Source organism: Hypanus sabinus, chromosome 8 (assembly GCF_030144855.1).
Source record: "Hypanus sabinus isolate sHypSab1 chromosome 8, sHypSab1.hap1, whole genome shotgun sequence".
In the NCBI taxonomy this organism is placed as follows: Eukaryota; Metazoa; Chordata; class Chondrichthyes; order Myliobatiformes; family Dasyatidae; genus Hypanus; species Hypanus sabinus.
In genome coordinates this window covers 29,832,110-29,847,992 of record NC_082713.1, presented here as the reverse complement: position 1 = coordinate 29,847,992, position 15,883 = coordinate 29,832,110, and the positions used below count along the sequence as shown (strand labels likewise).

At 39.2% G+C, this 15,883-nt stretch overlaps 1 protein-coding gene across 1 annotated transcript in view; it reads left to right on the top strand.

Annotated features, from left to right (window-relative positions):
• LOC132398007 (short transient receptor potential channel 5-like) overlaps window positions 1-15,883 on the top strand; it is a 128,827-nt gene that overhangs the window by 78,926 nt on the left and 34,018 nt on the right. Inside the window, exon 6 of the mRNA XM_059976890.1 lies at window positions 874-1,196. Coding sequence (XP_059832873.1) covers window positions 874-1,196 — 323 coding nt within the window. The remainder of the gene's footprint in view (window positions 1-873; window positions 1,197-15,883) is intronic.

Below are 15,883 nucleotides of genomic sequence, written 5' to 3'. Positions count from 1 at the left end.
GAGAGGAAAAACGGATCAGCCATGATGAAATTTGTGGAGCAGACTCGATGGGCCAACTGGCCTAATTCTGCTTCCATATCTTATGGTCTTATGAAGAGAACAGTTTACATTATATGAAATGGCGGCTCATGTTCCCTGGGTAGAATTCTAGAAGACCAGAGTAAAATCTATTTCAGAGCCAATCACATCAGCCTTGAGGCTAATTAGTTGATGTGTGATGTTTAAGTTAGTTTTGTTTGTAGATAACAACTAGTGATAACTTTGAATGATTCAAATGAATCTCAAGGTAGCAGATGGTGACATATCTGTACTTTGATGTAAATGTACTTTGTACTTTGAACATTGAATGCAATAGCTTCATTGCTGGACGTTAGCAATATACATGTGCAAGAGTGTCACCCATCTGCTGTTGTCACCACTACAAATTCAGTTGTGCTGAAGTGGATAGAAATTAAAGGCAAATTTGCCTCTTCTCTCAGGCTGTGAGGTGGGAAAGATTTGTAAACTGGCTCTACTTCATCCAGAGCTCAGTGTGGGGTGGGGGTTTCTCCGAAGATTCAAATCAGCCGCAATATACTGCTTATTAAATGTGGTAAGTTTGGTCTGTTAGTTAGACTGCTGAGTTCCTCCGCCATTTTGTGTATGTTGCTGAGGATGAATTGCTTTAGCCAGAGTGTGGTGATATTTAAAGTAGAGTTCGATAGATTTTGGATTAGTTAGGATGTTAAAGCTTAATTGACAATATAGGAGAATGGGGTTGAGAGGGATAGAATGGCAGAACAGACTCGATAGGCTGAATGACCTAATTCTGATCCTCTGTCTTATGATCTTATGTTCCTATTGTTGATATCTAACTTGTTATTTGTTTTGAAGTACAATGGCTCACGTCCTCGAGAAGAATGGGAGATGTGGCACCCGACACTGATAGCTGAAGCCCTCTTTGCTATAGCCAATATCTTCAGCTCCCTTCGTTTAATCTCACTGTTCACTGCAAACTCTCACCTGGGACCACTGCAGATTTCACTGGGTCGCATGCTCCTTGATATTCTCAAGTTCCTCTTCATCTATTGCCTGGTGTTGCTTGCTTTTGCAAATGGACTGAATCAGCTGTACTTTTACTATGAAACCAGCGCCTCAGAGGAGCCCAACAATTGCAAGGGAATACGGTGTGAGAAGCAAAACAATGCCTTTTCAACGTAAGTCCACTTACTAAATATTTATACCAAGTAAGCATTGCTAGGAATTCACTATTAAACGTTTATCAAAGGTGTTTATTTTTATTTACCTCCTTTGAACATTTTATCTGTTTAAGCTTTAAGTTTTCTATAACTGGATCACAGTTAATTTTGACTTTCAGTTGATTTCTAATGGCTGCCATGGTCTTAACTCATTCCTGAATATAACAATTTCACTTATTGCTGGACCGTAATATTTTAAAAGAAGCATAACAGGTAAATAAAAATTTCTAAGTTTATTGACACCAAAAGAATTTTTTTAATGATTAGTTGATTAACATTGTTCTTTCCTTCACAAAGTCTTTTACTTTTAACAACAGCAAAACTCTATTAGTCTAATGTCTAATTGTTCTGAAATCTGACTGTTTGACATTTGGCTTATCAGGTGCAGTTCCTTACACTCCCCTTAAACTCTTGGGATTATTATATTACTCAATTAAATTTTAACATTACAAAATAAAAATGTGTGGGGTTGTTAATAGGAGTAATAACCAATAGTCTAGAAAATCTGCCAGTGCAAAGGGGGCTAGTTTATTGGAGTTTTGCCAAATTATAAAACATTGCTTTAATAGTCTCTTCCCATGATGAAGAAACTGAATGATTGAAAGAAAATATGCCTAAGATTTCTCTTCTACCCCCTTTATTGAACCAATATAAAATATATGTGTTTTCCCATTATTATTTTCCACAGTGGACTTGCATCCAGGAAATTATTTCCCATTGTTTTGTATCCAGTGACCAAGACTTCAACAAGCATAAGGAATATGTACTGGTGGGCTGCACTGCTCAACAAGTTGCTCTGCCTGATCCTCGACGTTCTCCTACACTTTCCTCATAACCCTTGATTTCCTTATGCTAAAAGCCAGTCCATTTCATGCTCAAATTATCCACAATTTTTGTGGCTTGGAATTCCAAAGACAAACACTTTTTGAATGGCAGCCGGGTATCCTGGGTGCATGGGCCATGGTTTGAGGCTCTATGTCCAGCAGAAACAACCTCTCAATAAAGGTCTTGTTGAGCTCTGCAAGAATTCTAAACAATGGTCAGCACAGACTGGTTGGGATGAAGGGCCTATACCCGTGCTTATTGCTCTGACTTTAAGTTCTATGAAAATCTCTCTCATTCTTCTATCTAGTCCACTAAACTGCTCCTAATACATTGGATACTGTTTCCATCCCCACCAAAATAAAAAAAAAGAGTAAAACTGCTTTTCACCTATTAAGAAAGACTATCCTTCTTTAGAGAAATGGTTTCAAATTCTACACTTCTTCACAGTACTCCAGATAATATTCCTTTAAAGCCCATTGTAACTTCAGCAAGAGTTCCTTCCTCTCACACTCTCCCCATCCATCCTGTAATTATTAGTAACTGTTTTCCTTTTGCATGTTTTTACATCAACTTTCCGTCATTTATACACAAAAACATTTAAATCCTTCCGAACGAATAATTTATCTTTTAGAGATTAATCTGTTTTTCTAGTCTTCTTATCAAAGTAAGTGATGCCACATTTACCCAAAATTATATCTGCCCTCAGACACTTAATCCATCCTTTTGAACCTCTTTCTCATCCATTCACAGTTCACTTTTCCATCTACTTTTTCAACATTAATAGAGCGGTTATATATCTGTGTCTTTCATCCAAGTAACTTAGAATGCAAATCTAAATCTCAGGGTTGTATACTGCACACAATATAATAATAAATGTACTTTGAATCTTTGATTCTTGAATTGTAATCACTGAATTTTTTTGTGACTTGCAACTATGTTTTTTTCTGTCCTCTAAAATGAAGATGGATTTTTACAAAAATGATATCGTCACTTCCATATCCACTTAATCTAAGAGTCCCTGACTTTTGGGGTCCTAGGTTTCACTAATCTAGGATTTTTCATTTGTAAATGCTCTATTTCTTATTGATTTCCAACACAGTTCCAGTGCTCATGCTTACTTTTGTTTTAGCAATATTGTAAGCTTATTCTTTAATCTGTATTTTTTTTAACTTCTAGAGTTAACCACAGTGCAATTACTTTGCCAGGGGAGCTTTTATATTCATTGATAATTATGAATTAATTCTTAATGTTCCTCATTATCTATTCAAGATGTTAGTATAAATCTCAATATATTTAATCAACCTCAATTTTTCCTAACTTTCTGCAGCTGACTTTATTTAATATTCAGACCATGCTTTTGGATCTTAACCCACCGCTATGAAATCCAAATAAAATTATTCTGGTTTATATTAACTCTTCGCCAGAGATCCTTTACTATAAATACTGATTTGAAAATCCCACACAGATCTGTTTGTACTTTATGTTTGTGCACTCAGCTAGCGCTTGTAAATATTAAATGTACCATCAAGATATTAATTTGTCATTTGAGTTGATAAGAAAAAATGCATTAGGATAGATTTTCCCATTACTTACAACAGGCGGAAAATATGTGCTCCTAATCAGGGCAAACCCCAGCTGTTTTGACAGTCATTTTTATTAACCTGCTGACTATTGCCAAGTTTAACTATATGCTGAATTGGATTACAGCCTCTGCATTCTTTTATATTTATCCACCACTACTTTTAAGGTTTCTTTTAAGAGTTTTTAACAGATTCACTGTCCCAAACTGGCGAGATCCCAGAACAAGATTGTCATAATATAAATAAAGTTGTTTCTCCTAAATTAGCTTGGTTCTGCCAACATACGGCCAGGTCCAAATCGGGTAATGTCTGTTTAGTGCGACAATGAAAAATGTAGACTTCCATCCTATTATAGAAGAACACACTACCAAACATTAAACTTGCATTTTAGATTCCATTTTATCATGAGTATATAAATTGATTTCCTAAATCAGACTGCCTCCCTTTTAGGGAGACTGTCTAGGCGTCTCTCCTACAATAGAGTTGTTATGAGATACATTTTGTCAAATCTCATCTATCACAATGGAAAGATAGCAACTCCAGTTTCTTTTAAGCAAAAGAATTGCAATTCACAGCGAATGATTAACAGTCAGTGAGCCAGCTGAGCAACTAATCATATTTTGGAAGTGTGTAACCGGAAAGGTAATTTATTTTTTTCTACTTGGCATACCCAATTGCATGAAGTAGTGAAATTGGGATACATTGAAAGCTGTAAGAAATGTAACTATGATCTATCAAACCCTGGCCAAATTTCACAGTGAGCACAATTATAACCTTAACAAGAAATGTAAGTAGTGGATAATCTATAGTATCTGATAAGTATTTGTTTATATTTATGTCAGGTTAGTGAATAAAAAAGTATTAAACTGCAATGTTTGTTGCAGCTTAGAAACTTTTTTGAGTTTTGCTTTTGCAAACCAATTGCCTGTTTATTAGGATTTAGCTGTGCCGTCATGAGTTGTGCAATGCAGCTTCTTTGTTTTCTTAGCAGAATAACGTAGTGATTTAGAATTAATAAACAAACCTCACAGGGTCAAAGTGGATCAATGAGATGCAGTATATATCTTTTTTAAATGTTTCTGCAGGACAATAATCTCCTAGGAAGCACAGTTTAGATAATTTTGCCTGGCTGTTAGCTTGGAATTATCTCAACTGTCCAATTTACTGAAAATTTTATTGCTTTCCATATTACATAATCACAATTAATTTTTGCTATTCTTCTGTTAGTAGTGAATTCTCACAGAGTTTAGTCTACAAAGACAGCCCTCTTTTTCAAGAAGAAAATTAATGCTGGTAAAAAGCATCAAAACCACTTAGAGTTTGATACATACAACATGCTGGAGGAACTCAGCAGGTCAGACAGCATCTATGCAGAGGAATAAAGAGTGAACTGAAGGGTCACAATCCAAAAATTAGAGTTTTTATTCCTTTCCATAGATGCTGCCCAACTGCTAAGTTTCTACAGCATTTGGTGTGTGTTACTCTGGATTTCCAGCATCTGCAGTATGTTTAGAAATCCATGCAAACATCGAACCGACTGAAGCTGGTAAATGTGCAACTTCAATGTTGCCAGCTCAAACTTCCCTTCCAGAATTTCACACATATACAGTGCCTGTTAAAAGTATTCACCCCCTTGAAAGGTTTCATGTTTTATTGTTTTACAACATTGAATCACAATGGATTTAATTTGGCTTTTTTGACACTAATCACCAGAAAAAGACTCTTTAGTATCAAAGTAAAAAAAGATCTCTACAAAGTGATCTAAATTAATTACAAATATAAAACACAAAATATTTGATGGCATAAGTATTCACCCCCTTCAAGTCGATATTTTATAGATGCACCTTTGTCAACAATTACAGCCTTGAGTCTGTGTGGATAGGTCTCTATCAGCTTTGCACATCTGAGCACTGCAGTCTTTCCCAATTGTGACTTTTGTGTGGGTTAGTTTTTCTCAGAAGAAGACAGACCCCACCTGACAAATGTGACAGGTCTCAACCCTGTGTCCTGATCCTGATACAGAGCACCTCCTAAGCTCTCTCTGCTGGCATCCGTATGCAGTACATACGTCAATCGGGGGTCTGCAAAAGCCAGCACAGGAGTTTTCATCAGCAGCTCCTTTAGTGACTGAAAGGCCTTTTCATTTTTCACCTCCCATCTCACTCCAAGCAGCTCTGAAAGGCTAAGATAATCTTTACTGTCCTCTCCTTTTGTCCCCACAGGAGGGTAACCACACAAAAGCTGATTTAAAGGGTGACTCACTTTAGAGTAGCCCTTCATTAAACTCCGATTGTACCACCGAATCCAAGGAACAAGTGCAGGGCACTTAGTTTGAGGCCTTGGCATGTGGTCACCACCTCTATCTCAGTGGATCTGTAGCTACTCCATTCCATAAGACTATGTGCCCAACATAGTTGACAGATGTCTTACAGAACTGTCACTTGTCCAGGGAAAGTTTTAACTCTTTGCAGCCCAGCACCTTCAGTAGCCTCACTTCATTTTCCTCCAAGGTGGACCTGAACATGATGAGATTGTCCAGGTACACCAGTACCTCAAGCAAGTTCATATCCCCCACCGTTTTCACCATGACATGCTGGAAAGTTGCCATGCTCCCAATATGCCCTGGAGCATCCTTTCAAATTGGAAGAATCCCAATGGACATATGAATGTCGTCTTCCCTCTTCATCTTCCGCCAAAGAAAAGCCTCAAGCCCAGCCTTAATGTCCCTCAGAAAAACCTCCTCTCAGTTCTATCATCCTAATTGGATGGCACACATTCCTCATCATCCCTTATCTTCAACAATAACCTAAACAGGCTGACAGCAGAACAGACTGCTCCTACAGAACTGCTAAATGAAATGCATACAGCATAACAGTAAAATATGAACCAGGGCACTACAACTGGCTTTCTCTTTGCCACGGTCCCATAAAGCTGTGACTGTTGAAGCACCTGGGCAATGGTTGTATGCACAGTCTCTCCCATCTCAATCTCTGAAGCTTATAACTCCTCCAGAGTTGACATAGGTTTCTTGGTGGCCTTCCACACTAGTCCCCTTATTGCATGGCCACTCAGTTTTTGAGGACAGCCTGCTCTAGGCAGATTCACAGTTGTGCCATATTCCTTCCATTTCTTGATGATTGACTTAACTGTACTCCAAGGGATATTCAGTGACTTGAAAATGTTCTTGTATCCATCTCCTGACTTGTGCTTTTCAACAACATTTTCATAGAGTTGCTTGGAGTGTTCTTTTGTCTTCATGGTGTAGTTTTTGCCAGGGTACTGACTCACCAGCAGTTGAACCTTCTAGATTCAGGTGTATTTTTACTACAATTAATTGAACCACCTTGCCATCACACAAGAATCTGCATTTAACTAATTGTGACTTCCAAAACCAATTGCCTGCACTAATGATGATTTAGTATGTCATATTAAAGAGGAGTGAATACTTATGCAATCAATTATTTGTGTTATATATTTGTAATTAATTCAGATCACTTTCACATGAAAGTCTTTTTCTTTTGATCAGTGCCAAAAAAGCCAAATTAAATACACTGTGATTCAATGCTGTAAAACAATAAAATGTGAAAACTTCCAAGGGGCTAAATACTTTTTATATGCACTGTGGAATCTTGTACTCTTCATACAACAAAAGGTCATATAACAAGAGGATTTTAATTTATTCAATCCTTACAGCACAGCCAATTGAAATCATGTGTAATATCCATGAAAATGGTCAACGTAGTAATCTACGTTTGATTCTTCCTCTATCTCAACAACAGGAACATTGGCATCCATTGACACAATGGTTGGGACCTTGTAACTTACTTGAACAAGGATTTATGTTCTAGTTTATCTCATGGCTCAACTTGTCACCAATTTATTCATGAGATCCTGATATTGAATTATCATACAATTAATCTTTATTATGTTGCACTTATTGATCCTATGGAATTTGTACCATGTGGTTGTATTAAAGGAGGCAGAATATATAGAAATGTGTATAATCTGTGCAAACGAAAACAACCGCATTATCCTTTCCCAGTAGATGAGTTAATGATTTATTAAGAGAAAAGAACTTTAATTTTCCACTGAAGAGTTCCTATTAAACTGCTTGTATTGCAACAAGCAAGCAAACATGCTCACAGAAAATAGACCTTAACCTGCTGGTAGCAAAATGCAAGACTTTAAGGAATCCTGCACAATGACTCCCAAGTCTATATGCGCCTGAGTTTAGAAAACAGTCAGCTCTTTTATTTCTTCTACCAAAGTGCATGACCATACACTTCCCGACACTGTATTCCATCTGCCACTTCTTTGCCCATTCTCTTAATCTAAGTCCTCCTGTAGCCCCTCTACTTCCTCAAAACCACCTGTCTTCAGATTGTCTGCAAAACTTGCAAAAAAGCCTTCAATTCTATCATCCAAATCACTGACCTTTAATGTAAAAAAGAATTAGTCCCAACACAGACCCTTGTGGAACACCATTAGTGAATGCAGGACGTTGTATTTAAATGTGCGGAGCATTCAGAATAAGATGGGCGAACTCCTGTTGCTAGAGATTGGTTGGCATAACATTGTGGACATCACTGTGTTGTGACTGAAAGAAGGCCATAGTTGGGAGCTTCACGTCAAAGGATATACCTTGTATCAAAAGGACAGGCAATGACGTTGCTTTGTTGGTAAGAGATAGAATTACATCTTTAGAAATACGTGACATAGGGTCAGAGAATGTTGAATATCTGTGGATGAAGTTATGAAATTGCAAGGGTAAATAAACCATTATAGGAACCATACATAGGCCTCCAAATAGTAGCCAAGATGTGGGTTTAAGATTGCAAAGGGAGCTGGAAAAGGCACGTAAAGTAATATGGGGTAATGACACTATTGCAATGGGGGACTTCCTTATGCAAGGGCATTGGGAAAATCAGGTTGGTGTCAGATCGCAAGGGAGGGAATTTGTTGAATGTCTATGAGATAGCTTTTTAGAGCAGCTTGTGCTTGAGCCTTCTCGGGGAAAGAACATCTTACGTTGGGTGTTGTGAAAAGACCCAGACCTTATTAGTGAGCTTAACGTAAAGGAACCTTTAAGAGACAGTGATCATAATATGATTGAATTCATACTGTAATTTGAGGGGGAGAAGCATGAGTCAAAACATAAAAATACAACTGCAGATGCTGTGGATCAAAGAATACGTACACAACTCAACTATTCTGCTCAGCTGTCATCCCTGGCAGTAATTTCCTCCAATCCATCTGGGCAACCTCCTCCCTCTTATGACTCTCTAATTCCCTTTATTCCATTGTGATACTGATACATCTGACTTATGCATCAAAGAATACGTACACAACGCTGGAAGAACTTATTGGCTACTCTTTTCTCACAGATGCTGCCTGTCCTGCTGAGTTCTTCCAGCGTTGTGTACTTACTTGGGGTGCTTTTAAAATTCAACAAAAGGCAACTAAAAAGCTATAAGAAAGGAAAAGATGTAAAATGAAGGCAGACTAGCCAATAATATAAAGCAGGATACCAGAAGTTTTTTTTCAGTTATATAAAGAGTAAAAGGGAGGTGAGACGTGATATTGGACCACTGGAAAGTGATGCTGGTGATGTAATAATTGGGAATAAAGAAACAGCAGATGAAGTTAATAAGTACTTTGCATCTGTTTTCACTGTGGAAGACACTAGCAGTGTGCCAGAGTGTCAGGGAGCTAGAGTGAGTGTCATTACTATTACAAAAGAAAACGTGCTAGGCAAACTCAAAGGTCTTAAAGTGGATAGGTCACCTGGACCAGATGGACTACATCCCAGAGTCATGAAAGAGATTGCTAAAGAGATAACGGGTGCATTTGTCATGATCTTTCAGGTTTTCAGGGTACTTGAATAACAAAATAAGTCAAAGTGAACGTGTTTTCTATAAAGGGAAATCTTGCGTGACAAATCTGTTAGAGTTCTTCAAGGAAGTAACAAGCAGGGTGGACAAAGGAGAGGCATTAGATGTCATTTACTTGGATTTTTGGTAGGCATTAGGCGCCATACTTGAGGTTGCTGAACAAGATAGAATCCTATAGTGTTACAGGAAAGATACTAGCATGGATAGCAGACTGGCTGTCAGGCAGAAGGTGCGAGTGGGGATAAAAAGGACCTTTTCTGGTTGGCTGCCAGTGACTAGTGATGTTTCTCAGGGGTCTGCTATTTTTTACTTTGTTTGTCAATGATTTAGATAGTGGCTTTGTGGCAAAGTTTGCAGATGAAACGAAGATAGGTGGAGGGGTAGGTAGCACTGAGGAAGCGATGGGATAGCAACAGGACATAGACAAATTGGAAGAATGGGCAAAAAAGATGCATTACTGTGTTGGGAAATTTATGATAATGTGTTTTCGTAAAAGGTACGATAGTACGGACTATTATCTAAATGGGGAGGTTCAAACACCAGAAGTGCAGAGGGACTTAGGAGTCTTCAAGCAAGACTCCCAGAAAGTTAATTTACAGTTTGAGTCTGTGGTAAAGAAGGCAATTGCAATGGTGGCATTTATTTCAATGGGAATAGAATATATAAGCAAGGAGATAATGCTGAGCATTTATAAGACACTGGTCAGGCTGCACTTGGAGTGTTGTCAACATTCTTAAGCCCCATATCTCAGAGAGGATGTGTTGTCATTAGAGAGAGTCCAGAGGAGGTTCACAAGGATGATTCTGGGAAAGAAGGGGTTCTTTTATGAGGAGTGTTTGGCAGCTTTGGGCCTGTGCTCACTCGAATTTAGAAGAATGCTTGGGGATCTCGTTGAAACCTACCAGATCTTGAAAGGACTAGATAGGGTGGATGTGGAAAGTATGTTTCCTATGATAGGGTATTCGGAACTAGAGGGCACAGCCTCAAAATTGAGGGGTGATTGAGGGGTGATTCTTAAGAACAGAAGTAAAACTCCTGTTTCTTATAGTCTCATGGAGTGTCCTTGAACATTAAGCTCCCAGCTATATCTTCTTTCAGTCACGATTCAGTGATGTTTACAAAATCATACATGCCAATATGTAACTCTGTGACCTTATTCCATATATCATGTGCATTAAAATATAACACTGTCAGTCCTGCAGTCCTGTATTCATCACCCTTTTCAATTTTGTCTACCTTTGACGTTGCAATTCATCCTGTTGACTATAATTTGCCCTGTCAACAGCTTCTCCTCACTACACATTGTCTCTGTTTGTAAACCAGCTATCTCATCGTCAGCACTATCACTCCGGTTCCCAAATTAATTTAAACCCACCCAAACAACTCTAGCCAACTTGCCCATAAGGCTATTGAACCCCTTCTTTTTCAGGCATAACCCGTCCCTTTGTACTGGCTGTACCTTCCCCAGAACCCCAGAAGAGATCCCGATAGTCCATTAATCTGAACCTCTGCCCCTGCACCAGTTTCTCAGCCGCGCATTCACCCGGCAAATCACCCTATTCCTACCCTCACTGGCATGTGGCACAAGCAGCACTCCAGAGCTCACTACCCCTGAGGTCCTCTTTCTGAGCTTTCTACCTAGCTTCCTAAAATCTCTTTTCAAGACCTCCTTATCTCGTCTACCTATGTGACTGGTGCCTATATATTCCGAGACTTCTGGCTGCTCCCCCTCGCCCTTGAGAATGCCATGGACCGGATCTAAGACATCCCTGATCCTGGCGCCAGGGAGGCAATATACCATCTGGGTTTCTCTATCGTGCCCACAGAACCTTGTCTCTGTTCCTCTGACTAAAGAATCACCCATCAACACTGAAGTCCTCTTTACCTCTCTGTTCTTCTGGGCCACAGCACCAGACTCAGTGCCTCTATGGTTTGTCCCCCTCAATAGTTATATATTTATTACTGAGGGGTATGGCCACAGGTGTACTCTGCATTGTGTGCGCATTTTCCCTCCTTCTGCTGACGGTCACCCACTTACCTGTCACCTGTAATCTAGGGGTAACTACCTCCCTGTAGCTCCTGTCCATCACCTCCTCATTCTCCTGTATGAGTGAAAGGTTATCGAGCTACAGCTCCAGCTTCATAATACGTTCTTTCAGGAGCTGCGCTTTAGTGCACTTGGTGCAGATGTGTTTATGCGGGAGTCTGGAGGTTTCCCAGACTTCCCACATCCCACACACAATACAAAACACTGTCCCTGGAGCCATTCTTACTAAACTATTATGCCCTAGCAGACGAGGAATGAACAAATAAGAACTGAAAGAGAGTAACTTACAAGATACTTTACCTCACCCAAGCCTGATCTTGCCTAAGCCACTGTAAACACTGACACACTCACAAGAGTGGCCACCAGCTTGCACCTGCACTATCTTTATTGGCCCTTTCTAATGAATCCTTTGTGGGTTGGTCGTTCCTCAACTCAGAGAAGGTGCTGCAAAGGTCTGCCTTTACAATCTCGATCACCATCCTGATTGAAAGCTAGCTCTTTTCATGTACTCCCTGACCTTGATTGTTGAACTGCAAACCTTATCCACCTACTTTGAAGTGATACTCCATGTTCTCAAGCCAGTCAGTGAAGGGCAATAAATATTCACCCTGTCAGCAAAGCCCAGATCCTGGAAAATTTAGTAAGTTAAAAGAAATACATATTGATAAACGTAAATGGAGTTTTCCAGCCAAGAGAATGTCACATCAGTTTTTGGCCATGATCCTGTCACAGTGAAGGAGCTGGTAAGTTGCTCAATTCCTGTACACATACGAAAGTGTCGTACTTATTCACTCAGCTCTCAGTCATTTCTCAATGGCACATCAGCAGTAGGTTTAGCTTGGGATGAAAGGGTGCAGCCAAAGCTTGCTGAGATATCTACAGGGGAATCTGCCCCCCATGTCCTATTAGTCTTTGCACAAGAATTCCAAGCCAATTGTAGGATTATAGGAGAAAAAGGTAAAGTACTTCTTATATTATTTGTATTGGTTTAATTCTTTTAATTATTTACAAGTGATTTGAAGATTGTATATGCCCTTACTTCTGTAAAATGCTGCTCGTGAAGCATATAATTCTGGGTGTGCCAGGAACCATATGGATGATGTTGTTAACACATACAGGGAATGTAGATCTTGATGCCAATCAACATGGTAGGATGCCAACATTGGTATTTTGTTGCTCAATGCTCCAGCTAACATTCCCATACAGCTTAATATGTGTTAAACAACAGGAAGACACTATACTAGCAATATTTAAAAGAATCATCGACTATTGGTAGTTTAATTGCTGATTGAATTATTGTGTTGTGATTCTACTAGCAATTTGATGTACTGAAGAAAATGTTGATGATTTCTGTACAAACTTGTTTGTTCTCAGACATGGATGCATTCTCCTGGCAGTGTGGGAGAATGAGAATGAACAGAGTGTAGTGTATTTCATATTTCAGTAATATTTGAGAAATATTGTAAATACATTGCTTGATTAAGCATTCTTTGTTGTTTAAATAATGCACTGTGGGTTCTCTGTAAGAGTACGTAAATGGCATACACCATCACGCCACCAAGTGATATGCGCAAGTTACTTGAAGTTATAAACGAGCTAGTACTTGCTTCTCTTGGCTCCTTTGTTTTCCTTTCAATTAGTTTCCTTTCAATTGGAGTTACAAAACATAACAGTAGCAATGAGGTATTTTTAAATGAACCTGAAACGACCGTGTTGAAGTGCAGTGGGACGTACAAGTTCTAAAAAAGCACAGCGAAATATTGAATTTTAAAAAAAGCACAGCCTGTGTCTCTTCAGAAGAGGATACAGATGATAGGGTTAAAAAAAAGTGTAAAACAGAAGACTTCATGGGTTCATAAACAGGGAGCACCGGGTGATAGTAACTATTAATAAAAAGAACAGAAGTAGCTGGTGGTGTGTCTGTGCAGAACGACATATTTATTAAAATAAAAGCATGCACATGGTAGATGGCTTTAACTGGTGTATTAACATTGCAGCGAGAGAGAGAGAACAACGCGCTTGAGTAGACAACAGAGCAATACTTAGTGCTAAGGGAAATATATTCATGCATTACACTTTCCTTCCTTTAGATTAATGCAACATAAAACTGTATATGTTCAAAACATTAATTTCCCTTTCATAAACCCATATTCCAAATAAACATGCTTTCACAGTAACAGTCCACAACTAACTTCACAGTTCTAAAGATTCAGTCTTTTGGGTGGTGCTCTACTTCTTTCAGAATAGCACCTCTGACCTGTGGAATGGCATCAGTTTGGCAGGCGTCTGGTCAATGGTAACGCTCTCGTCGTGCCTCTGGACCATATGGAGTGGCATCAGGTTTAGTAGATTTCTTGTCTAAGACATTGCTCTCGGTTTCCTGGTGTCACATTGCTGGCAGTGACATCATCACTGAGAGGTAAGTCTGGTGACTGTAATGTGTCCATCATGTTGGATGTAGTCGACTAAGGTGTGTTCTTCAGTTGAGCATTCCAGTATCTGGTCCACATGATGTCTGATTTCCAATATCCAATGTGTACATCAGTGGTCCAGTTCTTGTAGATATCCTATTAGGTGTCTACTTATCTTCTCGTTTATCACACACTAGGACTTCCTGCCCAATCTCAAAACCCCTTGCTACTTCATAGCAACTGTTTGTTCTGCACTTCCCTCTGTAGATCTGGTTTCAGGAGGTCTATGCGAGATTGCAGATTCCTGCTCATGAACAGCTTTACAGGCAGCATTGTGGGTGTTTGATTTGTCATCACGTGACCAGAGTTCTGATAGACAAAAAGGAAGTTGTCCACCTTCTGCTGTAGAGAAATATCCTCCTTGTCCATCACTTTAATGGACTTCTTGAATGTTTGGATAAACCTTTCATCTAACCCATTCATCGCTGGGTAGTGAAGAGCTGACTTGAAATGTCTGATGCCACTTTTCTTCATGAAAATGAAGAAATTCATTTAGAATTTCGTTAGAATTCTTCTAACGTGTATTATAGTTCATTGTCACTCACAATTTGTTCTGGTGAGCCATTTCTGGTGAAGGTAGTCTTCAGAGCGGAGACAATTTTTGGTGAGGTGGTTAACTTTCTTGATATAACCTTCGGCCACAGCAATCAGAAACACGCAGTCCACAAATGGCCCAGCAAAGTCAATATGTACTCTTTGCCATGGTGAAGTTGGCCACTCCCACAGGTGTAGCAGTGTCCGTGGGGGCGTATTTTGAACTTTTTGGCATCCCGAATAGCTATTGGCGAAGTCTTTGATCTGTTAATCTATTCCCTTCTAAAATACCTCCAGATTAGCATTAAGCACCTGTGACAGTCTCTGGTTAGTTGCTACCATTTGGTCTGCAGTTGCCTGTTGATGCTACACTGAGAGCTTTGATTGAGAGGCAGTCTAGTTGGATTTTTCTCAGCCATTCACATCTGAAAAGTGCTGGTCCTCCTCTTTTTTATATATAAAGCTTTAACTGATTTGTTTGGCCTCCATATGTCACCTTCACTTTCAGTTTGCCTTTGGGGGTCACCTTTTCACCTGTGTAGGCCTTTAGCATCACAGAGGTCTTCTCTAATGGTATCTTAGAAAACAGTCTGTTGTAGTCAGCCTCTGGAATTATGGACACAGTTAACCCTGTACCCAGTTCCAATTTCAGTTTTACACCAGACACATCTATTGTGATCCAGATGATTTTGTGATCTGGTTCAGTTATACTATGCAGTTCTAAGTATGTCAGTTCACCCTTGTTAGACTCTATGTTGTCTGACCCTGTTTTACATTCGGTAACTTCATGCTTTTGTTTAGTTTTGTGTCTGAGACGTTTCACTCGGTTGTGCTTTTCGTCTATCTTGCATATTCCCTCTAAGTGACCTTGTCTGTGACACTTACTGCAGACTTTTCCTTGAGCCAATAGTCATTTGCATCGCAGGAGGATTTGCCACATTGATAACATCTTTGGTTTTTTGCACTATTCAGGGACATTTTGTGCATTTCACATTCTAACCTCCTTTTATTTAGTTCTGCTGCATCCTTTGCTGCAGTCTTTAATGATATTGCAATGCTCAATGCCCATTCTAATTAGATGGGTCTCTTTCGGATAATAGCCAAAATATTCATATAATTTCAGATTCATTATGTCAATGGGAGTCTCAATGGTAAATGTCCTTCAACTTATCTAAATATTATGCTATGCATGTCAGTCACAAAGTTAAACCAATCAACACGACATATAACATGAAAGGAAAGATTCTTGAACCACCCATATCTTGGTGCTGAAATTAGCAAGGATCTTAACTGGGTA